This window comes from Castor canadensis, chromosome 4 (genome assembly GCF_047511655.1).
Source record: "Castor canadensis chromosome 4, mCasCan1.hap1v2, whole genome shotgun sequence".
Taxonomy (NCBI): domain Eukaryota; kingdom Metazoa; phylum Chordata; class Mammalia; order Rodentia; family Castoridae; genus Castor; species Castor canadensis.
Genome location: NC_133389.1, coordinates 19,703,188 through 19,728,081, shown reverse-complemented (window position 1 = coordinate 19,728,081; position 24,894 = coordinate 19,703,188). Strand labels below are relative to the sequence as shown.

The 24,894-nt window shown below is 40.3% G+C and overlaps 1 protein-coding gene across 2 annotated transcripts in view; it reads right to left on the bottom strand.

Moving 5' to 3' along the window:
- Atp8b1 (ATPase phospholipid transporting 8B1) overlaps positions 1-24,894 on the bottom strand; it is a 122,887-nt gene that overhangs the window by 11,960 nt on the left and 86,033 nt on the right. For both annotated transcript variants that reach the window (XM_020170523.2, XM_074069748.1), the window contains 13 exons: positions 24,188-24,270; positions 23,913-24,071; positions 23,657-23,745; positions 21,428-21,618; positions 17,927-18,135; positions 16,283-16,326; positions 15,502-15,658; positions 9,825-10,013; positions 7,446-7,558; positions 6,096-6,260; positions 5,257-5,368; positions 3,578-3,653; positions 432-564 (listed from right to left, as the gene is read on the bottom strand). In XM_020170523.2, coding sequence (XP_020026112.1) covers positions 432-564; positions 3,578-3,653; positions 5,257-5,368; positions 6,096-6,260; positions 7,446-7,558; positions 9,825-10,013; positions 15,502-15,658; positions 16,283-16,326; positions 17,927-18,135; positions 21,428-21,618; positions 23,657-23,745; positions 23,913-24,071; positions 24,188-24,270 — 1,720 coding nt within the window. The remainder of the gene's footprint in view (positions 1-431; positions 565-3,577; positions 3,654-5,256; positions 5,369-6,095; positions 6,261-7,445; positions 7,559-9,824; positions 10,014-15,501; positions 15,659-16,282; positions 16,327-17,926; positions 18,136-21,427; positions 21,619-23,656; positions 23,746-23,912; positions 24,072-24,187; positions 24,271-24,894) is intronic.

Sequence of the window (24,894 nt, the reverse complement as noted above, 5' to 3'; positions counted from 1 at the left end):
AGTTCAAAGCCCAGTCCCACCAAAATCTATTTATGTATATTGTTCTGATTATAAAACATGCTTATGGCAAAAATTTAGAAGATGCAAAAATATACAAAGAAGATAAGGAAGGTTACCCATTAATTGATATACCAGGATGTCCACTTTTTGGATATTCCTTTCAGATATCTTGTAATATAAGGGCTAAAACTTGGAAAATCCCACTTGCATTTAAAAGGTAAGAGATTTTTGAGGTTGGCAGTTAATAAATACATAAGGTATTTTTTGAGGACTACTCACAAGCTTTCCCATTTTGGAATAGTCTGGATTTTTGGATGAGTGATGCTCAACTTACATTGTGTAATGAAAATACCCAAACCGGCATCTAAAGCTGGTCCAAAATGAACACATTTCATTTGAGTCAAGGGTGCACACACACTAGCGACACATACCAACCAGGAACCGGTGATTATTAAGGCACGATTTTCACCAGGTGGAAAAAAAGGTTCGTGCACAGGGGGTGCAAATCTTGCATAGACTCCACCTCTATTTCTCTGGTTTTCCATTCTTGTATGAAGAAGAGCACTGGGAGAAAATAAATTTAAATATTTTAAAGCACAAGACCATAAAAGGTCCTAGACTATAATTGTGACATTTAAAAAAATTATGATTAAAAACACAGCATGGAGTTTACCATCATACCCACTGTCAAGTGTATAATTCAGTAGTGTTGAGTATATTCACACTGTTTGGGCAGCCAATTCCCAGACGTTTTTCATCGTATAAAACTCAAACTCTATATGCATTAAATAACACCACCTGCTGAGGACATGGCTCAGTGGGGAGAGCATCTGCTTAGTAAGCACAAGGCCCTGAGTTCAAACCCCAGTACCGCAAAACAAACAACACACCCTCTCTCCTTCTTCCCAAGTCTCTAGTCACCTCTGTTCTACTTTGTGTTTCTATGAACCTGACCTTTCCAGATACTTCATATATATGGAATCATGTAGTATTTGTCTTTTTCTGACTGGCTTAACAATGGTCTCAAGATTCATCTAGATTACAGCATAGATCATAATTTCTTTCCTTTTTAAGGGCAAATAATATTTCATTGTATGAATATACCACTTTTTGTGTGTCCATTCATATATTAATGGAAACTTGGGTTGCTCCTACTTCTTGTCTATTGTGAACAGTACTGTTTTGAACACTGTTGAGCACATATTTAATATCTTGCTTTCAATCCTTTTGAGTAAATACCCAGAAGTGAGATTGCCAAATCATACAGTAATTCTATTTTTTTACTTTTTTGAGGAAGCTCCATATGATTTTCCATAGTGGCTGAACCATTTTACATTCCCACCAATAGTACATAAGGGTTCCAATTTCTCCACAGCCCCACTGGTACTGATAATTTTCTTTCTTTTATCTTTTTTGATGGTAGCCATCCTAAAGATACTAGGTCCTATCTCATTGTGATTTTTGATTTGCATTTCTCTAATGATTAGCGATACAGCATTGCTGCATATTTGTCATCCATTTCTGTGTCTTTTTGGAAAATGTTTTCTCATGTTTTTTGCTTATATAATCTTCCAAAGTTTTGATTTTTCCACAGTGGAGGTGCATGTTCTTGGTCCTTCACTGTTTGCCAAAGAAAGACAGTTGACAGTGTGTTCAGAAGCAAAGAGGAAAAGTAGTCTTGATCTGGATTACAACACCTTGGCCACATAAATAAAACCATGTCTGCTGTTGAAAATTCTCAACAAATTATGGTACCACTTTCACATGATGGAAAAATGAGTCCTTGGAATTATAGAGTGGAAGAAGCCTTAAATACCTTGTTCAAGTTCTCCATGTTACAAATGGGAAAGCAAGCCAGAGAGAAGGGATGTGGTTTGCTTGGAGCATGCGGAGGGGAAACTAGAAGAAGGACCCACGTGGGTCTGCTCGGGCTTTCCCCACTCCACGGGCACACAGGTGAATCTTCACCTGTGAAAGCAGCTCTCTCAGCCTTGGTTCTATTGGTGTCTTGGCCAGATAATTCTCTGTTGTGTGTGGCTGCTTATTGTAAGATGTACACATTAGAATTATTTAAATAAGCCAGTAGCGCCCTCCTCCTTCCCTGTGGTGACCTCCAGAGATATTTGCAGATGTTGGCAAATGATCTCTGGAATGCAAACTCAACCCCATTAAAAATATCTGCTTTGAAAGTTTAGGTATTTATTATCCCTCTTCCACATTAACTTAATTCTTATGTGTGAGTTAAAAATGAATGATTAAGTCAAATCATTAGGAGGATGGAAAGGGAAAAAATCATGAGGTTACCTATTCAAATGGTTTTGTTGTTGTTTGGTGGTACTGGGATTTGAACTCATGGCCTCATGCTTGCTACAAAGTACTCTACCACTTAGCCACTCCATCAGCCCTCAAACCATTTTATAGGAATCATTTTAGGAACCACCTAGAGACAGGATTCATCTTGGCTAGGAGCATGACCATAACATTTGCTTCTGCCTCAATTTTACCTTTTAATTTAGCTTACAGCCCCATTTCCAATTCTTTCAAAAGAAAGACCAGAAACTTATTAAGACCCCATCTATGAAATATAAATAAAACCATATGGTAACTAAACAAATTACTTGCAATCAAAAGCTACTTAAGTAAACACAGTAAGCACTTAGGTGTCTGCTGCTACTTTTAAAAACCTATGAGCACAGAGAATTGTGGGTTTATGTGCCATCCAAACAGAACTGATTGAGACTGCAAGGCTACTATTTTTGTCTAATTTAGCCAAATACACTTGAAGCACTTGCAAAGCATCATCATCCATCATTAGAAAGAAGACTAATCAGCACCGTCAACTCCCTGGTCATCTGAGGAGACCTGGCAACTGTGTCTATTGACAGCTCAATTTGACCTGATGTCAGCCTGAGAGGCGTTGTGAGCTAAATGCTTGAGGAACAAATGGAACTGGTAAGCCATCAGTCCACACAGCATGGTAACTGTGTGCAGAACATTTACAGGTTCAGTAACAAGGCAGGGCTTTTCCATTACATGCTTCCGGATTGGCTGAAACTCTGATTCAGGGTTAATGAAAGTTCCAGCAAACACTAAGGTTTGAAATATCAGACCTGCCCATGCTAGCTAGATGACAGGTGACCTACCACCACAATGTAACCCACTCCAACTTTCCTTTTGGGACAGGGCTCACTTATTTACTTTTCTCCTATTTCTATTTCTCTTTCAAAAGATCAAATCCCTAGAAAAGGCAAAACATAAATACAACTCATATTAATTTGCTAGCGATATCACAGGCTTACTTTCTTTTTCAACAAACAAGCAGCCAGGATTGCTAAAGAATAGAGAAAAATGGCCCCCAAAGGTCGCAGGCTCCCCTAGGACTACCATCTGCTCATAAAGGGGCAGAATCATGATGACACGGGCCTGCCTGTTGTGCTCTTGCTTCACTTGAACCTCAGGAGACTGTCCCAAGTGACAAATGTTAGCCCCTGATTCCCCCTATCTATGGCCTTCTGCATCTAGTCTTGACTTTGCAAAAATGAGCACTGCAGTCTCATCCTGAGGGCCCGTGACTTACTTTATATCTTCCCCATAGCAGATAGTGGTATCTTCTGTCAGAAGTTCACAAGCAAATCCTATGTTTTCAGCAGTTTCTACAACAAATAAAGTCAAGTCAAAGGTCATTTCTGTGGTTGAGTTGAACAGCTGACTTTTTCTACAACAGGTGGAGTATCCCTTATCCGAAATGCTGGGATCAGAAGTGTTTGAGATTTGGGGATTATTTTGGATTTTGGAGTATCTGCACATACACAGTGAGATATCTTAGGGATGGGACCCAAATCTAAGCACAAAGTTCATTTATGTTTCATATATGCCATAAAAACATAACCTGAAGACAATTTCATACAATATTTTTAGTGCACTTGTGCTGTGACCATGACCTATCACACGAGGTCAGGTGTGGAATTTTCTATTTGTGGCACCATGTCAATGTCCAGAAGGTTTCAGATTTTGAATATTTTGCATTTTAGATTTTCAGATTAGGGATGCTCAACTTATAATATTGACTCTTTTTTCAATTCATGAAAATAACCAGATTCAACCAAATATGCTGTTTTCCTGTAGCAATAAAAATTGTATAATTCTTATTCTTTAGCTTAAGTGAGAATCAGTCTGGTTTGAGATGTTTTTAATAATGAAGTACACTGTATTGTCAAATATATAAATTGGTTACTTAATGAATCAGTGTTCATTAAAATAGCAAAAATACAAGCCAGGCATGCTGGTGTGTGCCTGTAATCCCGGCACTCAGGAGGCTGAGGCAGGAGGATTGTGAGTTTGAGACCACCTGGGCTACATAGTGAGACCCTGTCTCAAAAAAATTTTATACGCACACACACCTCTACAACCTGCTCAGATCCTGTGATTTAATCACTGTTACAGAATGGGAGGAAGGATATCCACTTCCACTCGCCCCTCACATGGGACTCCAACTGAAGATACTTCTCCCTTTTTCCATTACCCACCAGTGGTATTTATTAAAGGTGCTTCCCTTACCTTGGCAAAGCTTGTAAACCATTGACAATGTCAGAGCAAGATATATTATCTGATTTCCTCAGGGAGGCTGGTGGAGAATGTGTCAATGGCAAATAACGGCTTCTTAGTTGTTGTTTTTTTTTTACTTTATCTTTTTTTTTAGTTTTTGGTACTGGGTACTGGGATTTGAACTCAGGGCCTTGACTTGCTAGGCAGGAGCTCTACCACTTGAGCTGCACTCCCAATCCCTGAGCTCTAAGTTTAAATGCTAAAAAGTTTTCCAGGTATAAAATTTTAGTCATAATATTCAAGCCATAAAATGGTCAAGAAACCAAAAGTTGTGATAGTTCAGCACTTTGTATTGTTCTAGTCTGTTCCTGACAAGGGACAAGGTTCCAGAAAGACAGTAGGGACAAGGGAGGTGACCTTTCAGAATAGAAAGACATCTGGCTGGGGAGATAAGACTACTTAACAGCAAGATACAATCAGGAGCTATGCTATGAGGAATAAACTCTGCCACTGAGGGAGTTTGGGGAAGGACATGGTTAGTGCAGGCTGGAGTGGGGGTGTGGGGGTTTAAGAAAAAAAAGCATTTCCTTTCCAAAGACCCAGCGAGTGTTTATACAGGCTGGAAAGTCTGAGGAGGTGATCTTGGGCAGAGGAAACAGCAGCTACAGTGTTTGTGACTTCAGAGACCCACTTCCCCACACAATAAATTACCCTTTTTGTCTCCAGTCAGCACCCATATCTTAATGTCAGCTTTTGCAAGTTTTGAAATGGTTTCTGGAACACCATCCTGTAGCTTGTCTTCAATAGCTGTAGCTCCCAAGAGCTGGAATGGACATTTGGAAAAAAAAAAAAAGGAATTACCAAATAAAATTTGTCTTTAAATATAATTTGCCAGCTTCTAAAAAGTAGAGCTAATTGTGCTCCACCAGGGCCAATGGCCACCATTGTCAGGGAAGGCTGCCATGTTGTGGACTCACCACAAACCAAAGTAGTTCTTAAAAGATGAACTATTTCATTTACCAAGACATAAAATGCAAGCCCAAAATCGAAGATATTAAAAATATGCTTTCATTGTGTATTTGCTGCTACCATAAACCAGGTTCTCTAAAGACCAACACTAGCTATTGTAACAGTTTCCATTAACCTAAACTCTATAGGCAATGAGTATTACATTTTGAAAAATTTCATTTAGAAATGGCATGTTTTTGTTTGAATCTTTTTAAAATAAACTATTTTAATAATTCTCACATGAAATAAATACTGGTTTGTTGATGTGTAAAAATCGTAATGAATTTTATGAAGTGATGTAAAAATAATGCCATTGAATTACAACCTCTCCAAACGTATTCTCTCTCTTGGATTCTACAATGGCAACTTTGATTCTGCTTGCTGAATAAAATAAATTCAAATGACGTAGTTCCTTTGTCACAATTCCAAAGGCTGAAGTGAGAATTATATTTCAAACATGAGCTAAAAAAATGTAATAAACCTTAATAAAATTTTCAGTTCTGTTTAGATTACCAAGGAAAAGTATTAAGGCTAAAACTCACAATTAAGTCTTTCTCAATCTCCTCATACACTTTATCCAGAGCCTCGTCCCGGTTGGTTGTGGCCACGCTGGCAGCCATGAACTTTTTATTCCATTCTGCAAATTCTTTTTCTTCAATTTCCTTGTAGCAAAGGCACAAAGTTCTAAGAGTTTCACTTGCGAAGACCTGTTTTATTTAAAAGACAATCCGCCCATGCAATGAATAGTTACTTTTATGTAGCTTAAATTTTGAAATCTTACTTTGAAGTAATATACTAAGAGAATTTAAAAAAGAGAGCAGGAAATGGGGTTCTACAGAAGGACTGATCTTTGTTTTATAATAGACTTTAATTTTCTAAGCATCCCCAGGGTCCTAGGACTATACTCCCAGCCTCTTCACTTTTAGTTTAAGATAGGATATTGGGATACTTTTGCCAGGGCTAGCTTTAGACCTTGATCCTTCTATCTCTGCCTTTCTAGTAGCTGGGATTACAGAAAAGCTCCACCACACCTGGCATCAATTGACTTTTTTTGTTGGTATTGGGAGTTGAATTCAGGGTCTGGCCCTTGGCATGCAGGCAGGTTCTCTACTACTTGAGCCATACCTCTACCCTCAATTGATTCATAAAGGGAAGAAACCACCCTTTATTAAGTACCTACTAAGTGTAAGGTGCCTCCCTTGCAATGCTTGCCATGGTAGGAATTCTTCCCTTGATCTTTTACATGAGGAATAATGATTCATATGATACACTATGCACTTCTTACAGAACTAGTTAAGAGGCAGAACAGGGACACAAGTTCTAAGTGATCTCATCTATACCTCACTGCCATCATCACACACAGCCGAGACAGTATGATGACTGCTGGGCAATTCTCACAGAGCAAGTTCCAGGAACATTCTAGTAGCTGCATCATTACTTCCTAAAATGAAGGCTGTGAAGCAATTAAGATCCAACTGGGTACAAACAGGTGTCAGAACTCAGTGACCCAAGGCATTGCTCTGTTATCACCTGCCATATAAGAATGTTTTCTTTCCTCCACTTTACACCTAGAGTTGGAGTTGTTCTTGGAGGCCATAGAGATACAAGACTATAGCTTAGTATAGTTATAGTTTGCTCAAGGCCACTGGTCTTCTGCATCTTTCCTGCAGACCCAGATGCTGGGAACAGACTCTCCATGGTCATTTCCTGGGATGTCAACAGCAGGGGTAGAACTAGAACCCACATGACTGTGTTTTTATTTGGTGTTTCCATCCAATGACACCAAAGCAAAGGAAGTTGCAAGTTGACATGCAACTTTCACATGCATTTAAGAGACAGGGCCAGGAACTAAGATCAGAATCTTTAGTAGAAAGAGCAAAAAAGAGACTTACATCCAGGGCATCTTGTGTCTCTTGTTTTGTAGGATTCATTTGATGTAACCGTTCATAAATTACAGTGTCGGCTCCTTTACAATACAGCCTGATACTGCCTTCTGGGGTTCTCACTGGTAGCAGGGGAAGGGAAAGCACACAATGAAGTTAATCCTGATTTCTTAGTGAACACTACATTTACAAAGTTAACTGAAGTGTTGCTGTATACATAATTCACTATGGGCTTAAAATTATCAATGTACCTAGAAGTTTTGCCTCCAACAGAGTTGGTAAGTTGCTGTCCACATTGAATATAGGAGTGAAATAAATAGGAAAAAATCCTTCAGAGTCAGATCAGTTTTTCATATCCTTATTTACTTACCCTTTTAACAAGTTTTTGGACTCCCTACTATGGGCTATATCCTGTGCTAGCTAATTTCTTCCAAAGAAATTTCTTCATCCACATCCACCAACAGGAATCTTTCTTACCAATGAACCTGTAACACTCACTGCCTTTAATACTCAGGCCGGAACATGACTCCCGTGACTATTTTCTTGTTGTTTTTAGTCTGTATAAAAATTTAATTGCAGTACATATCTCATCATTAACTGACTTTTAAGTTCTTTCTGGTACCTACCAGGCATGCTGATCAGTCCAGCTCAGTGTCTGAGCACTGAGTCAAATGAGACTTCAGTAGACAGTTAAACCTATGTATTTCTATTAGATATAAATTCAATGCCATCAAGAAGTCTTGTGGACACCACCTCAATCAAGTGACCAAAGTGAACATTGTCATTAATGACACAAACCAACATCATGTGCGTCTGGATGGGACACTTGAGAAAGGGCACGGCATCACTTATGCTCTCACAACAATGCGTAACTGGAATCCAGTCGTGAGGGGACAGCAGACAAACCCAGATTAAGGGACACTCTACAAAATAACTGACAATATACTTCTCAAAAATGCCAACATATGAAAATTTTTTAAAAGTTGAAGAACCGCTTCTGATTCAGAGTTGTGATCAACTAATATAATGTTTGATCTTAGATTAGACTCTGAACCAGAAAAACTTACAGATGGAAGGAAAGAGGAAGAAAGGGAGAAATGGAGGGGTAGAAGGGATGAAGGGGTAAAAAAATTAGAAAAAAATTTCCTGATAAAAGTTGAAAAACTCTGTAGATTAGATGATAATATTGAATCATGTTAAAATTCTCATTCTGATTACTATAATGCAATGTGTGTGTGGTATGTGTGAAGGTTCTGTTCTTTTTCTTTCTTTTTTTTTTTCTTTTTTGCAGTACTGGGGCTTGAACTGAGGGCCTTCTCCTTGGGCCACTGCACCAGCCCTTTTTTTTGAAGGGTTTTTTCGAGATAGGGTCTTGCAAACTATTTGCCCAGGCTGGCTTCGAACCATGATCCTCTTGATCTCTGCCCTCCTGAGTAGCTAGGATTATAGGTGTGAGCCACCGGTGCCTGGCAAGGGTCTTGTTCTTAAAAGATGCCTACTGCCAAGCACCGGTGGTTCACGCCTGTAAACATAGCTGCTCAGAAGGCAGTGATCAGGAGAGTCACGGTTCAAGGCCAAGGCCAGCTCAGGCAAATAGTTAGAGAGATACTATCTTGAGAACACAAAAAAGGTCTGGCAGAGTGGCTCAAGGTCTGTCTAACAAGCATGAAGCCCTGAGTTCAAACCCCAGTACCACCAAAAAAAACCCAAAATAAATTAAAAAATACCTACTAATGTATTTAGGGGAAAGGGCATTAGGCCTTTAATTTATTGTCGAATAGTTCTAAAGATACTAACCTATATATAATGAAGTTAGTTGACAAAATGTGGCAAATATTAACAGTTGGTGGATATTAAAGGATACACGAGAAAGAGTTCTTAAAACCATCTTTGCAACTTTTCTGTAAGTTTGAAATTATTTCAAATTACTAACTGAAAAAAATTCAAAGCTAGGCAGCAATCCTCCTGCCCACCTGGTGGCTTCTGTCAATAATGTGGCTGGAGGTGAGACTGTGATTCATAAGCACAAACTCATTCTTCTGAGTCCTCTCTTTGGGACTCAGAAAATAAAAAAAAAATATGTCTTGGGCAGCACAGTAAGCTGCCCACAGCTGCCACGGGTGTGTTGCTTCTGCCACTGCAGATTCAGCAGCTGGAGATCTTACGGTTAGAGAACTAGACAACAGCAGTCACAAGATTCAGATGTTCTGAAGCTGTCCCTTTGAGGAGTGGGCATGGTGAAGAATAGAGAGAGAAATAAAAAGAACACCAATTTTAGTAAATCTCCTCAAAGCCAAATTATCTGCTTTACACTGGTGAAACAAATAAGAAGGGAGAAAGGGAACATTGAATTGAATGACTCACAGACAGGGTGTGAGGGTGACCTACCAATTATAGACATCCGCTTCCGGTCACTGTTGAAGTCTAAGATGGCAAGAACGCTATAGGTTCTTTCGGTGCCCAGCTCGCTGATGGTGATAGTGTTCTGTGTCCTGGCGAGGAAGGCAAAACCAAAGTTCCTGGCGGCGTTGACCAGGGCACCTTCATCGGGAGAGGCTGCCTGGTAGTTGATCTGACCTGAGGAGGGAAGGGGGAGAGAAATCCCAGAGCAGCTATGAAACAGCACAGAGGTCATCCCTGTGTTCTCAGTTGGAGTCTTCTGTAGCATATCCCAGAGTAAACCAGTTGATGTCTCTTAAGGACTATCCCAAAGCGAAAACCTCTTAAACTTTAGACTTTTATTTTGAATTGTAAGTGATAGTGAATAGGAACTGAAAATAAAACAGCTGGCCAGGAATACGGAAACACTTCCCATAACTCCATTGTGAAGAAGAAAGCAACACGTTGACATTTTACCATTCCTTCTACTCCTTTATAAAGTGCTGATTTCTGGAAGAATGTCTATCATGCTGACAGACATTTATATCCAGATTATTGTTATATTTGGAGCATGTGCCATATCTTTAAAGACTCTTCATAAACATTATTTTAATGAATGTAAATGTGTTACTGTTTTCCTTTATAGGCATTTGGTTTCCTTCCAAAGTTTTTGGCTCTCAAAAATAACATTGTAATAACCTTCGACATGCAAAGATTTTTCTCTCTACTTTTTCAGGACAGATTCCTAGTAGAGAAAATACTAAGCAAGAGAACACTGATTGAACACAGGCCTCATGCATGTTAGGCAAGTGCTCCACCACTGAGCTACATCCCTATCCACCCCCCAGCCCTACAGTGAACACTTTTAAGACCACTGATATGTATTACTAATTTGTTTTCCAAAAGGGTTGCACTACTTTATATTACCTCTAAAAGAGTGTGCTTACTTTACCACAGTGATATTTTCATTAAAAATTTTCTCAATTTGATCAGTATGTTGATTGATTGGTTGATTGATTGGTTGGTTGGTGATCTGCCTCTTGAGCTATACTCCCAGTCCTTTTGCTTAGTTATTTTTCAAATAGGGTCTTGAGCTTTTTCCTGGGACCAGCTTTAGTCTGTGATCTACCTATCTCTGCTTCCTGAGTAGCTGAGATTACAGGCATTTCTTGCCTGGGTTGGCCTCAAACTGTGACCCTCCCATCTCTGCCTCCCAAGTAGCTATACTGATATATGTGGGTTACCATGCATAGCCCCAGAATCTTGATTTTTAAAGTTAAGTAATGGGAAACTGTCTTCTATTCACAGCTATATTTCAACAATAAATAAATTTCACAATCTTGAGTGAAAGAAGCCAGACACCAACAAGTACATGTTCTATAGGATTCACTTCATATAATCCAAAACACAGACAAAGCTAACCCATGGTAGTCGAAGTCAGGAGACACTTTTCCTTCATGGATGGAGACTGAAAGTGAACACTAAAAGGGCTTGGGGGATTTATGGGGTGTGTGTGTTTTATAAATCTACATATCTATGTAGACATGGATCTCTACATATCATCTGTACAATGTTATACTTCAACAAAAAGTTAAAAAAAAAATACTCTCCCTACCCAAAACTTTCTACTTCCCGCCCTAATTATTCTGCCTCAAAATAGAAAAGTATTTCCATAGCCAGAGGCATTGTTTTCCAACACTGTGGGACCAGGACGCTGGGCACGGGTCGATGAGCAGCTTTCCTGCCTCAGTTTACTTAGAAAGGTAGGATGCTTCAGGGTGAACAGTTATAGGTAGAACTAAACACCCCTTCCTACTCACCTTTCTTTTTATGCTGGCTTAGATAATTCAGTCTCATTAAGTCAGTATTTTCATTTTTATCTTGACATGGGGTCTCATTACGTTCCCCTGGCTGGTTTTGAATTCTTGGATTCAAACCATCCTCCAGCCTTGAGCCTCCAGAGTAGGCGGACGATAGGTATGCACCACTGTGCTTGGTTTAAGCTAGTATTAATTATTTTCCAACTGATAGTTAGAGACACAACACTGAAGGCTCTCTTTCCGTTTGTTCATCCAGAAATTCATACACCAGAAGTTATAAATACACTTGCTAAATCTAGTCATTCTACAAACATACAAGTGCCAGAGGACAAACTGTTTACCCAGAGCTAAACAAACAGCATGGAGAACAAAGTTGATCCCTTCACAACTTTAGCTGGACAGAGAATATTTTACATAAAATCAACAGCAAACTTGTTTCCAACAGGAAAAAAAGGAACAAAATAATAAGAGGTGGTAAGTCTCTGTGAGTGAGACAATTCTATCTGGAGCCAGGACCTTGATATTTTTATCATTAAAGGAAAAAGAAAATCCTTCCATGACATTCTAGTAATAGAACCACAGACTTGCAGACTAATAGGAAAGGGAAGAACTTCAGAGACTTGATCCAAACTTCATCTTGTGTTTGCAGGAAGAAAGGTGAACTAACAATGCCTTAAAGAATATTCTGTATTTACTGTGCACTTAGAGGCAACCAGAAAGACCTTGTCTTTTATAGATGAATCTGTGGATCATGAAAGTGAGACGAACAAAAAGGATGCTCAAACCACAAATGCCACCTGTGGTCATTCATTATCCAGACTTCCCTGCTTCTCCTAGCTGATAGCAACACCATGGACCTGCTAGTCACCATCCCTGAAAACAGTTAACGTTCAGAAGTCTCTTTCCTCTCCCTCATCACATCTCCTTCAAATAATTTACCAAACATCTCCCACAATAGTGGCTTTCTCATTCTTCCCAAGGATTCCACCCTAATCTGTGCCCTCGGGCTCCACAGTGCTTCCCCAGGGTTTCCCTGCCCTGGGATATCATAACTGGTGTGATGCTGAAGACTCCTAAAATAAACTCTCTGACTACTGATTAAAGACCTCTAGGTGAGAAATGCTCCCAAGCCTTTCAAACATGATCTCATGTGGCCTCTTTGAAAACCTCTGTGGATGGCCCTGCATTTCCACCCCAAGTGGTGTCCATTCACCTTCTGCCAGATGTTCAACCAAGCACTAACCTAGGTGCTACCATGAGGAGATTTTGCAGATATAATTTAGGTCCTAATTAGTACACTTAAGACAGGGAGATTGTCCAGATGATTTGATCCTAATTAGGTGTGCCCTTAGGGACAGGCTCTGTCTGAAAAGAGATTCCGAGCATGAAAGGGGTCGAATTTAAGGGAAATTCTTTACCACTGAATTTGAAAATGAAAGGGACCAATTGGCAAGGACTGAGGGCAGTCCCAGCTGACAGCCCACAGGGAAATGGGGACTTCAGACTTCCAATGACAGAGAACCGAATCCTAGCCCAACCACATGAGGTTGAAGCTCCAGATGAGAACATGGCCCAACCTGGATTTTAGTGAGATGCTGATCAGAGAAGCATTGACACTCATGTTCTTGACCTAGAGAACCATGAGCTCAGAAGCAGGTGTTTCAGAGTGCCCAATTGCACTAGCTGATTACCAAGTAACAAAAAACTAAGGCAAGTCTCTCCTTGCTTGGCCCTCTTTGTGTGCTCAACATTTAGACCATGCAAATTGTTGAGGAAGTCAGATGTTCATGGCCACATATATGAAAGGATTCCTTCCTCTCTCATTGATGTTATACACAATAAAAAAACCCAATCTCCATTATTATGGTTACCCACCTCCCTGGGGATTGAACCCAGGGCCTTACACATGCTAGGTAAGAATTCTTCCTCACAGTTAAATCCCCAGCTTCCATTATTCTTACAGAAGGAGTAAATGTGAGTGTAGAAGAGAGGGGCAGCTGCATGGCACAGGACTGCACTAGAATGAGTTTGTACCTGCCAGATGACTTCAGGCAAGGTCCTGTGCTTTCAGACAAGGTCTGAATTTCTTTACCTATCAAATTTGGAGGTGTGGTCCCCAAGGTCTCTTCCAAGGGACTCTTTCATTGTTCTTCATGGATCAAACCAATGTGTTCTCTAATTTCCTATACCTAGAAATCCAACTTGTCTCTGTTCTCAGAGACTAGGGTGACTGTCATCTACTGGGGGAGGAAAGACGCCTGGGGATGTACCCTTTACTGAGCTGATGGGACAAATTGCTGCAGAACATTGTGCTGGAAGGGACTTTGAACACACAACTTTTTACAACAACACTGAGGAAGCTAGTGCTCAGAGAGGGACCAAAACTTGGCTAGCTTATCTTTGGCATGCAGTCCAGGACTCTGACAATAATATTCCAATGGGAGAAAAAAAACAGAGACTCTAAGATTAACATACATTTGCCTAAGTTGGCCAATTTGCTCTCAAAATATCACCAACACTCAACAAAGTAACAGTTGTACTAATGAATCAAAATCTAAGGGAACCAGTATATTAAAAAAGTTCACACTCTATCCCTATTATACAAGTAAAATATGCTTGGCTAATCAAACAGACTTTTTTGACCTCTCCCATGATAATTTGCTCCCTTCTATCCTTCCCCACAGTACTACTTACGGTCCCTCCCAAGGACCCATCCCAGTTTGAACTCTGCTATCTTGCTTTATTGCACTATTTGATTCATCCTTGGAGAATGGGTTTCTTTGAAACTTGCTGAAAGATATCATATACACGTCCTACTCATTTAATTTTTATGCATATTTCTTCTTTGCAGATTTCCTATCTGTGACATGTGACAGACACATCAAGGGGGCTTCATCAGGAGGGGCTTTCGTGTGCTTAAGTGATTGAAGTAACAAGCAAGTCTCCGGCCATACCACCCTGAACACTCCCGATCTCGTCTGAAGTAACAAGCAACACATGAAGTGAAGTCAATGTGTCATTAGAACTACATCAGCACACTTCCTTTTGCTCTTTCTCCAAAGTACATGTGCATCTATACAATTTGATATGTCCCCATGCAATGAAACGAGTCTCCATTGATATCGGACAAGCCTGCTGTAACCAAGCTGGCACAAACTGGACTTACGAATTCTCCCAAAGGAACCTAAACTCCATCCTTGCTTGTTCCCATGCAAATAACCATTAATTATGATCTGTCCAATGAAAAATGCTCCTTACGGAGATCCGGGTTTTGGCCAATGTAATTTCAAGCCCTAAACATAGCTGAATCTGGAAAATAAAAGCAAATCTCTGAAATCATTTTGTAGAAAAGATTAAGTTTAAAGTCTACTTTTAATATAGATTTGGCCTGATTTTACATTCCCAATAAACATTAATAATATGGAAGAAAGATCTTGATTCTTCTTTCATAATGCAAGAACCAACCGTATCTTAACACTTTGTTTTAACTGAATCAGTTGTAAAACTTTGGAAACAAGAAGCTTGCTTTGGCCTAGGGATATAGGTCAGTAGTATAGCATTTGCCTAGCATGACAAAGACCTTGGTTTCAGTCCTTAGCATTGAAAGAAGGAAAAGGAAACGAAGAGGAGGGGAGAGGAGGGGAGAGGAGGGGAGAGGAGGGGAGGGGACAGGAAGGAAGGGAGCCTGTTTTGTGTTTTGCTATTCCATATGTGACCCAGGGGTAGGTGTCCCCAGGATTCATTGCTTGAGTGAATGTGAGACAGACTCATCATGTACCACTTGGTACGCATCTGAGTCACAACCATGAGTCGCATGCGAAGTACAAAACCGGCCTCCGATATCTGAGATGCCACGAAACACTCACCATCATTTCTGTCCACCATGACTGTGTGGCACACTGCAAGCAAGAAGAAGAAGTGCCGGACTTCTGGCTCTTTCCCTGACTGGATTTGCTCGATGAGATAGTGGTCATAAAAGGCAAGCTTCCCATCAGCAAATGTATTCCAGCTGAAATCAACTGGCTGAATGAAGTGGAAATGGAAAAGAAAATAGGATTTTTTAAAAAGAAAATCTGGGTTAAAAAGTGACATGAACTTTTCTCTGAAGCCAAGTTTTTAATTATGCAAAAGTCATTTTAGGATTTTAGCACATTCTTAACTTAAACACTAAGAGGCTTACACGTACTTTAAGACAAAAAGCATGCTATGGTAGGTTGAATTGTGTCCCCCTAACAGGTCCCCTAATGCCTAATGGAACCTATTTGGAAATAGGGTCTTTGAAGGGTCATATTGACTTGATTACAAGTCATCCATACTGGATCAGGATGGAAAGGCAGGTGTCCTTATAAAGGAAAAATTTGCACTCAGAGTCAGACACATGGGAAAAACATCGTGTGACAATGAAGGCAGAAAAGGCAGCCTTGCAACTACAAGCTAGCAAACCCCAAGGACTGCTCAAGCATCAGAAGAGGCCAGGAAGGATCCTACCCTAGAATTTGCAGAGGGAGCATGAATCTGTCAACCCTTTGATTTCAGGCTTTGGCCTCCAAAACTGAGAAAATAAATTACTGTTACTCATGCCATCAAGTTTGTGGTAATTCATCCAGGAAACTGAACCCAAATAATTCCTTATATTGAAGGACTCACCTCTATTTTGCTGTGACTATGTTGAGCAGCATCTCGATAGTCTCCTGAGAAACAAAAGGGCAAAGCAAGTTGAGTGTCCACGTGCACCAGAGGCATCTCCTACCTGACTTTGTGCACATGGTGTGGTGGCCATAGCCTATTTTTGCATGGTGCCAGAGTGAAGAATTGTTTTCACTTTTAAGAGTTGGAAAAAATTTAAAATAAAGAATATTTGATAGAAGCCAAAAATGGCCTGCAAAAGCTAAGATATTTACTGACTCTTCACAAGAAAAAGTTTGCTACCTCTTGGTCTGGATGTTCAAATACTGGTGCCTGTCCCTCTATACTCTCCTTCGAGACCTGAAGCATGTCCCTAGAAATGCTTTAGCTAACCCTCCTAGAAGACTGCCACCACCATGAGAACCACTTCCTTAATACCTCAGTGTACCATCTTCATCTCTGATAGGGAAACACATCCCCAGTGTAAAGTTTCTGAGAGTGGGAAGACTACGCATGGGCCTATCTTTTTAAAAAAATTGTATTATCTCTATTTAAAAGTTAAAGGACTCTATTTGAATACAGTATTAACCTTAATATTATTTATAAATGTAAGGTATGTTTCAGAAAATTAGAACAGAAATCAACGTTGCAAAAAATTGTGGTAAAGGGCCGAGCCTGGTGTTACACAGCTGTATTCCCAGATACTCAGGAGGTGGATATAGCAGGATTGTGATTTGAGGCTGGCCTGGGCAAAAGTGCAAAACTCTATCTGAAAAGCAAACTAAAAAGCAAAGCAAAAGGACCGGAGTGTGGCTCAAGCGGTAGAGCTCTTGCCTAGCAAGTGTGGGGCCCTGGGTTCAATACCAGTACTGCTCCCTATCCCTCCAAAATTGTGTGTGAAATAGTATAAAGCAAAAGTAACCATTTTCTGTGGCACCAAGTACATTCAGACGGTTTTGCAACCGTCACCCCGTCTACATCCACACTATTTTTATCTTGCATAACTGAAACTCTGTAGGCATTAAACACTAGCTTCCTATCCCCTCACCCCAGCACCTAGTAACCAATAATCTACTTTGCCTCTATGAGCTCGACCACTCTAAGTGGCATCATACATTCGCCTTTTTGTGATTGGCTTATTTCACTTTGCACAATGTCTTGAGGGTTCGTCACATTGTCACACGGATCAGAATTCCCTTCCTTTCTAAGGCTGAATAACCCTCCACTGTACACACCACATTTTGCGTAGGTATTCATCCACTGATAGACATTTGGGTTGTTTCCACCCTCTGGCTATTGTGAGTAATGCTGCCACGGACATGGGTGTACAAATCTCTCTTTGGGTCCTTGTTTCCAATTGTTCGAGTATGTTCTACTCCTAGAAGTGAATTGCTCGGTACATGGCAATTGGGTTTTCAATTGCTTATTTCTGATTGTTGACTCCTGTCATGTGTGTGTTCCCAACAATTTCTGCGATACTCCCTTGGCACTGGTGATGCCCACGGGTGCAGGATTCCACACCGGGAGGGTACCTGTGACTCCAGTAATGATAGTTCTACCGTAATTCAATAGCCAACCACTTTTGTTATTTCAGACTCAAAACACATCTGAATGGAGTAAGCAAAAGCAAACCTCTGGATGAGTTTTCCCTCTCCCTACACTCACCATAGATTTGTCCATTGATGCAGCATTTTTTAAAGGTCATGATATTTTGTGTGAGTGTCCCCGTCTTATCAGAGAAGATGTAATGGATCTGCCCAAGCTGCTCGTTCAGCGTGGTGGTTCTTGCCTTTGCAGGCATGTCCTTCTCAGCATAGTACATCTGTAGGTCCCAGTTAATGAAATGACTCTGTCCCAGACGAATCACTTCCACACTAGGAAGACAAAAGATTACATTCTACAGAGTGCTGAGATGGAAGTCACAGGACATTGATTTCATCCTAGTGGTGTGTTCAGGAGTGAGTGATGGTTATTATTGTGATGGTTCATCTTAACAGTCAACTTAATTTTTGATTGAGAAATGCCTAGGAGATTAGTAAAACACATCTCTATGTGTGTCTACCAGGGCCCGTCCACATCCTGAGGGCCCTGACCTAACCGATGGATTAATCCCATGATGGATTCATAATATCATAGCATTATTGGGAGGTGGTGGAAGGTAGGAGGTGGGGCCTAGTTGGAGGAAGGAGTCACTGGGGGCGTGTCCTCAGAGCTCTGTTTTGCCCCTTCCTATATTCCCTCTTTTCACTTCCTGTCTGCCATGAGGGGAAAAGCCTTCCCCTCCTCTATATGTTTTGGCTGCCATGAAGTTCTGCCTCACCACAGACCCAGAAACACAGAGCCACGTAACCACATACTTCATCTGAAACTGTGAGCCAAACTAAATCTTTCCTCCTTTCAGTTGTTTATGTCAGGTATTTTGTCACAGTGAATCCACTCATCTACTGCTTTGGTCTGAAAGTTAGTATTGGAACCTAATTGCCAATGCCACTGATTCAAGGTAAGGCCTTCTGAAGGTGGTTAGGTCCTTCCTGAGAACAAAGCCCTTGTGAGTGGTATTAGTATCCTTACAAAAGGGGTCTGGGGGAGCTTGTTTACTCCTCCTTCCATGTGAGGACACAGAAAGAAGGTGCCATCTATGAAGCAGAAAATGGGCCCTTACCAGATACCAAATATACTGGCCCTTGATCTTGGATTTCCCAGCCTCCAGAACTGTGAGCAATAAATTACTATTGCTACCATAGGTCACCCAGGTTAAGGTATTTTGTTATAGCTACCCAAACAAATTAAGACGCTGTCAAGGAGACAAGCCACGCTGTGGCTTAGCCTCTGAGTTTTCCTGACCAAATGTGCCACTCTCCAGCTTCAAGGTAAGCTATCTTTAGATCACTCAAGTTCCCTCAGTGTAATTTCCCACTACTCACTCCTGAGCACATCAGGCCATGGTGTTCCATGTTCAAGACATACAGCCTAGGGAGTGTGACCCAGTGACACTGCAGATGGTACTACAGATACAGCCATCTTTATTCTCTTTTCGCTCATTTCCCATCATGCCCAAGGAAAACTGGAATGGCCGATTTCACCTTTGCCCTCAATTTTAGGGCAAAGAGGATGATAGTCCACTAGGTGACAGACCACACTGTACTCTCAAATAGGACAAAAATCTTTTTCCATGTAACTCTTAAATTGTGTTGCCACACTGCTAAAAAGTGTATTTATTTTCTAAATTCTCATAAGGTTACAGAATGTCCAAAAGAAAATAGTCTAAAAGGATCATCTGGATTTTAAAACTATGGGGAATTAAATAGGTCTCAGTAATTTGGGGGGAGGTCAAGGCAGGGTCTTGCTATGTAGCCCAAACTGGCCTGGAACTCATGATCTTCCTGCCTCAGCCTCTCGAGTACTGGCATTACAGACATGCACCATGACACTTGGTTAATATGTCTCATTTATAACACAGCTATTTACATATGATGTTCACAAAGGATGTCTTTAAAACAAGTTTCGAAGATGGGAACATAACTCTCTCCTCTTCATACGTAGGTCCTACTGGATACCAAACACCATCTTAGGTACATTCTAGGGGTCAGCAAACAAAGTGGATGAAATCTGTGCCCTTAAGTAGGTTGCTTTCTGGTGCTAGCAGGAGCAAACACCCAATAAATCCATCCTTTATCAGGTGCTAGACATATCTGCAGAAAATCAAAGCAGTGAAAGGGGAGATGGGGACCAATAGGCAAGAGAAGTGATGGTCCAAATAGGGTGACAAGGAAAGGCCAGGGTGACAAGGTGATGTCTAAGCTAAGACCTGAAGAAAATGAAAGAGCATCATGCAGTTACCTAGGGAAGATGTCTCCTGGCAGAGATAAGAGTAGGCATGAAGGTCCTGTGGTGGGAGGAGCATCAAGGTGCCTGGAGTGGCAGGAGCCCGGGAGGTGGGCTGAAGAGTGGGAGGAAGGTCAAACATAGAGTGCTGAGCCCCAGATACCCCTGGGCTTGGAGGTGATACCATGGCCTTGAATTATTCTTAATGAAACAAAAGCTACTGTGGAGAGGAAGGCAAAACAGAGACACTGTCTGGAATGACTAGATAAGACTTAGACTTTCAAAGGACCTTTACCTCCAAGAGAAATTAAGGAATCACGTTAGTCCTGTGACATAATTTTAACCTTGAATGGCATATGGTCTACTACTTATTTTGTAACATACATTGAAAGGTTTACACAAAATCTGTATAGTAAGTAGTTCTTTCACGAGGATTATCACTCTTAGTTTCCTTTAAAGTGGGACAGATGGCAGCCCCAGGGCTTTCCTTCCCAGGAAAAGAACAACTATAACTAAGTGTAATAAAATTAAAGCCAAAACAAATGCACATGTAATAAAATTAACATAAAAGAAATGCTTCTAATTATAGGTGTGTGTGTGAGATCCCAAGTGTCTCTGAGCTATTATTTATTGGAACTAAATGCTGACTCTGGTTACTAGTATATTCCAAGGCATAGTCTCAACCCTCCCTCCCCACAAGAAGTTAAAATCCAACTGGCCAGTGGCAGAGAACTTTAATATGAAAGAAAAAAAAAGGAAGGGGGAGAAAGAAACTTCACCAAATAAGGCTATTGCCACTTGTCAGAGATATAATCTTGACTTTTCCTTGTGATTGAGACTGACCTTGAGATGAGAAATAGATTTTGAGAGCCTGAAAGAAAGCAGGAACAGGAAAGGCTGGTGCTTACATAAGCGAGCATGGGTATGGGAGATGGTAAGAAGGCAGGGTCAGATAAGACAGGAAGGCTTGTAAAAAAGCATGGTAAGTTGTTCCATGAGATTCTAAATCTTCACCTTCTCCCAGGCTCTTTTTGAAACCTGGGGTTTTGGAACCCACTGAGAAGAAATCTCACCAAGCAAATGACTATTGCCTTTGACCTTGAACTATCAATGGCTTTATCTGCAAAGAGGACAAGACAGAAGGTGCCTGGCACTGAGAGATACTCAAAAGTTCATTTCCTTTCCCTATCTTATCTTCAATTCTGAAATACAAGTTATTTTTTTACTTCTTCCTTTTGACCTTTGAAACAGTTATTATTAAACACGAAGGTGCAAAGTTGGGGAAAGATACTACAGACATTCTTACCTGAGGACAAGAGACCAAGGAGAGAATAGCCTTACCTTACATACAGAGAGATGGGCACCATGGTGTTCAGCACAATGATGTAGCCCCAGAAATTCAGAAATCCCCGGTAGGAGGGTGTGGCATTTTCTCCATCATACAGGTACCAAGAACAATTGCCAACTTGAGCTTCCCAATAAGCGTGGCCAATGGCAAGGCCCGCAGACAGCAGGATGAGAACAATGAAGATCTAGAAGATAGGAATTTCAATGTATTCCAAAGATGGGTTTCCAACCTCATGCATTTCACAGAGGCTAGTAAACCTTATTCACTATTTTACATGTTCGTGACGATTTAATAGCCTATAAAAATAATACACTCAACATAAAACAAGACTATAAGAATGTTTGAAAATGTATTTGATTGGTTTATTGTATATTACATGTATAAAGTAAGGTTTTGTTGATAAAATGATAAAATTCCCTTTCAAAACAAAGTATCTTATACTCAAATCCTCAAACACTTTTATATTATAGGGCATCAGTTCAATTACTTTTACTTTGAACTAGAAGATTCCTTACCCTAGCATGAAAGAACTTCAAACAATGCTGAATTGAGATGCTTACAGAAAATACCGTATGGGAATTTTTCATTTGTTCGTTTTGCTTTTTGAAACACGGTCTTGTTATGTAGCCCAGGCTGGTCTCAAACTCTCAGTCCTTTGCCTCAGCCTCAGGAGTGCTGGGATTATAGGTGTGGTGTACCACCTCTGACTTGGAAATTTTTTTTTTAAAGGCAGAGAAACCTCACCCATATTTGGGTGATTATTCCTGAAGGGACAATGTCATAAAGAATACATGGCATTGTAAACAGGATTGTTTAAGAAACAATACAGTAAGTTGTGGAATTGATGGCTATGTACTTACAGGACAAGTGAAAAAGTCAGTTGTCCTAGTTGTGTTTGTGTAGTTGGAATGAGAATAAATGTTTCAGAGACAAATTCAAAGTTCTCAAAACAACTTAGCACTCCTTGTGAGTGATCTAGTCAGGACCATGACTCTGGCACTAACAACGAATGTTCCAAGTTCAACTAAAACTTGCTGAAATGCAAGAGCAAGGGAAAAAAGAGCTTTCCTTTAAATTACTATATTACTTTTAGATTGTTTTAAATATGTATGTGCAATTAAAGAATTATAATTATTATAAGTTCCTAAGAATTTACATAATCAAATTGAACCAAATATTTGAAAAGTAACTCTCATTAAGACGTCAGAGGACTGCTTAATATTTAGGGTCACCTATGTGCAGAAAAGACCTAAAACAGAAGGCCAGAGAAGGCTGCTGTCCTTCAGTCTGCTTGCAAGGCTGGCCCTTGGCTGCCATTTGGAAACTTAGATTTGGGAGGATTTCCTAGTTCCTTAATTTTTATTCTTTGATAAGAGGGCTCATGGTGCCTAACCTTGTGTAAACAACATGGTTGATGCTGATCACAGACATTCCTTTGGGAAGTCTGGAATTTTGGTATATGCCAGGCAGATGGTGCCTATATGACCAGCCCCCAGTTAAAAATCCTGGGTGAGCATCTCTAATAAGCTTCTCTGGAAGATATTACGAATGTGTTGTCATAAATCATTGTTTTTGTGCCTTGCGTGTGACTCCACCAGGAGAGGCCTCTTGGGAGCTTATACCTGATTTTGTCTGTCTTTGCCCTATGTGATTTTTGCTGATCTTGCCTTGTATCTTTTGGCCATAATAAGTCAGTCATGAGTACCACTGTATGGTAAATCCTCTGAGTCCTCCTGGTCTACCCTCAAACCTGGACATGATATTGAAGACCCTCGACATACCTTATTTTTAGCCTTGCCTTCTGTTTGCATTTATACATTTGTATATGTATATTTATGATATTTGTATACGTTGCAGACCTCCTCCAAAAAAGGTGTTATATTTATGAACATTGCTCCTATGGGAAGCCAACAGTAATAAATGTACCCTGCATTGCCTTCAGGAGCCCAGCCCGAGTTTATCCAGTAATGGGCCACTTCCAGCCATCAAAGTACTTGGGATAGCCCACAACTGAAATTACCTTCCCCAAGGGGATTCTCTCTTACTAGAAGTGAGGGATTTCTGAGAAAAAGTGTGGGAATGTCCTCATTTCCCACTGGGAGTTGGAACACCCAAGTATTTCCCTACTTCATCTTAAGAGGTACGATTTCTTTGCATTAGGAAAACCTACAACAAAATTAGAGCAAAAGACAGCAGTCTCCAGTGGAATGAAAAGTAGGTACCGTGTACACCATGTAGTTCATCAGGTAATCAATTTTAGTTCTTTTAAATCTGGTTTTCCCACTGTTCTTCATTATTTTAGTGTCAGCACCTAAAAATGTAAATTACATGTGATCAATAGCTGGCAAATCAATTACCAAGCACGTCAATAAATTACTCTTCCTTTAGTTTTGATGGAAAAAGAACAGAAAAGCTATTTCATCCTTTAAATCTCACAGGCTCACTGCAGATCAATTTTCCAAGAAACTCTGAAAGTACCTGCAAAAATGACCAAGCCATGACAGATATCGGTGTTCCTAATCACACAGCCACGCAACAGAATTTTATCAGCATCCAAAGGAAAACTTCTGTTTCTCCAAAATAGTGTTCCCAAAAACTTATCCAGCCGGTTGTTGGGTTCTTCACATTCAATAAAGCCTTAAAAAAAGATATCATTCACATAATCCACCAAGTATGAAAGGTTCTCTGCTTTTAATCAACAGGGATTAAATCAAGCAACTAAAATTTAAAAGTAAGACTTGTTTCAGACAAACCATCAAATGTTGCCAAGTTATCTTCACGTTGGAGATATTGGTCTGTGATTTCCAGTGCCATTTTGAACTTTAAATTGGTTTCCCTAAAGGGAGAGGGAAAAAAATTAAATGAGCACGTTTTGGAGTTCAACAGAACAAAGAAAATTGTAGAAAGTAAGAGGTTCCTGGAAATTGAAAGCTAAATCATGAACTTGTTCTATTTTTGAACTGTTCACCATGGAAGATTTCTTTTTCTTTTTTCTTGCTTTTTTTTTGGTGATGGTACTTGGGTTTGAACTCAGAGTCTCACTGGAGGCAGGTACTCTATCATGCCCCCTGCCTTTTTTGCTTTAGTTGTTTTTCAGGTGGGGTCTCATGCTTTTGTCTGCAACTGGTCTCAGACTGTAATCCATTCCTTTCTGCTTCCCAAGTAGTTGGGATTACAGGCAGGAATTGCCACATCCACTTGGGTTTTTTGCTTGTTTGTTTCTGAGATAGAGTTTCACTAACTTTTTTGACTAGGCTGGCCTCCAGCTATGATCGGCCCAGCTCCCTTTCCTGCATAGTCAGGATTACAGGCCTGTACCCCCATATCCAGCTTCTTCACTATGGAAGCCTGAATTTAGATAAGGTTATCCCCTAGAGAAAAATTCCAGACCTGGGAAGTGCTGGTCCCTTTCACATTTGCTATTGTGATAGTACACGGTATCCACAGCCTCCTTCTCCTT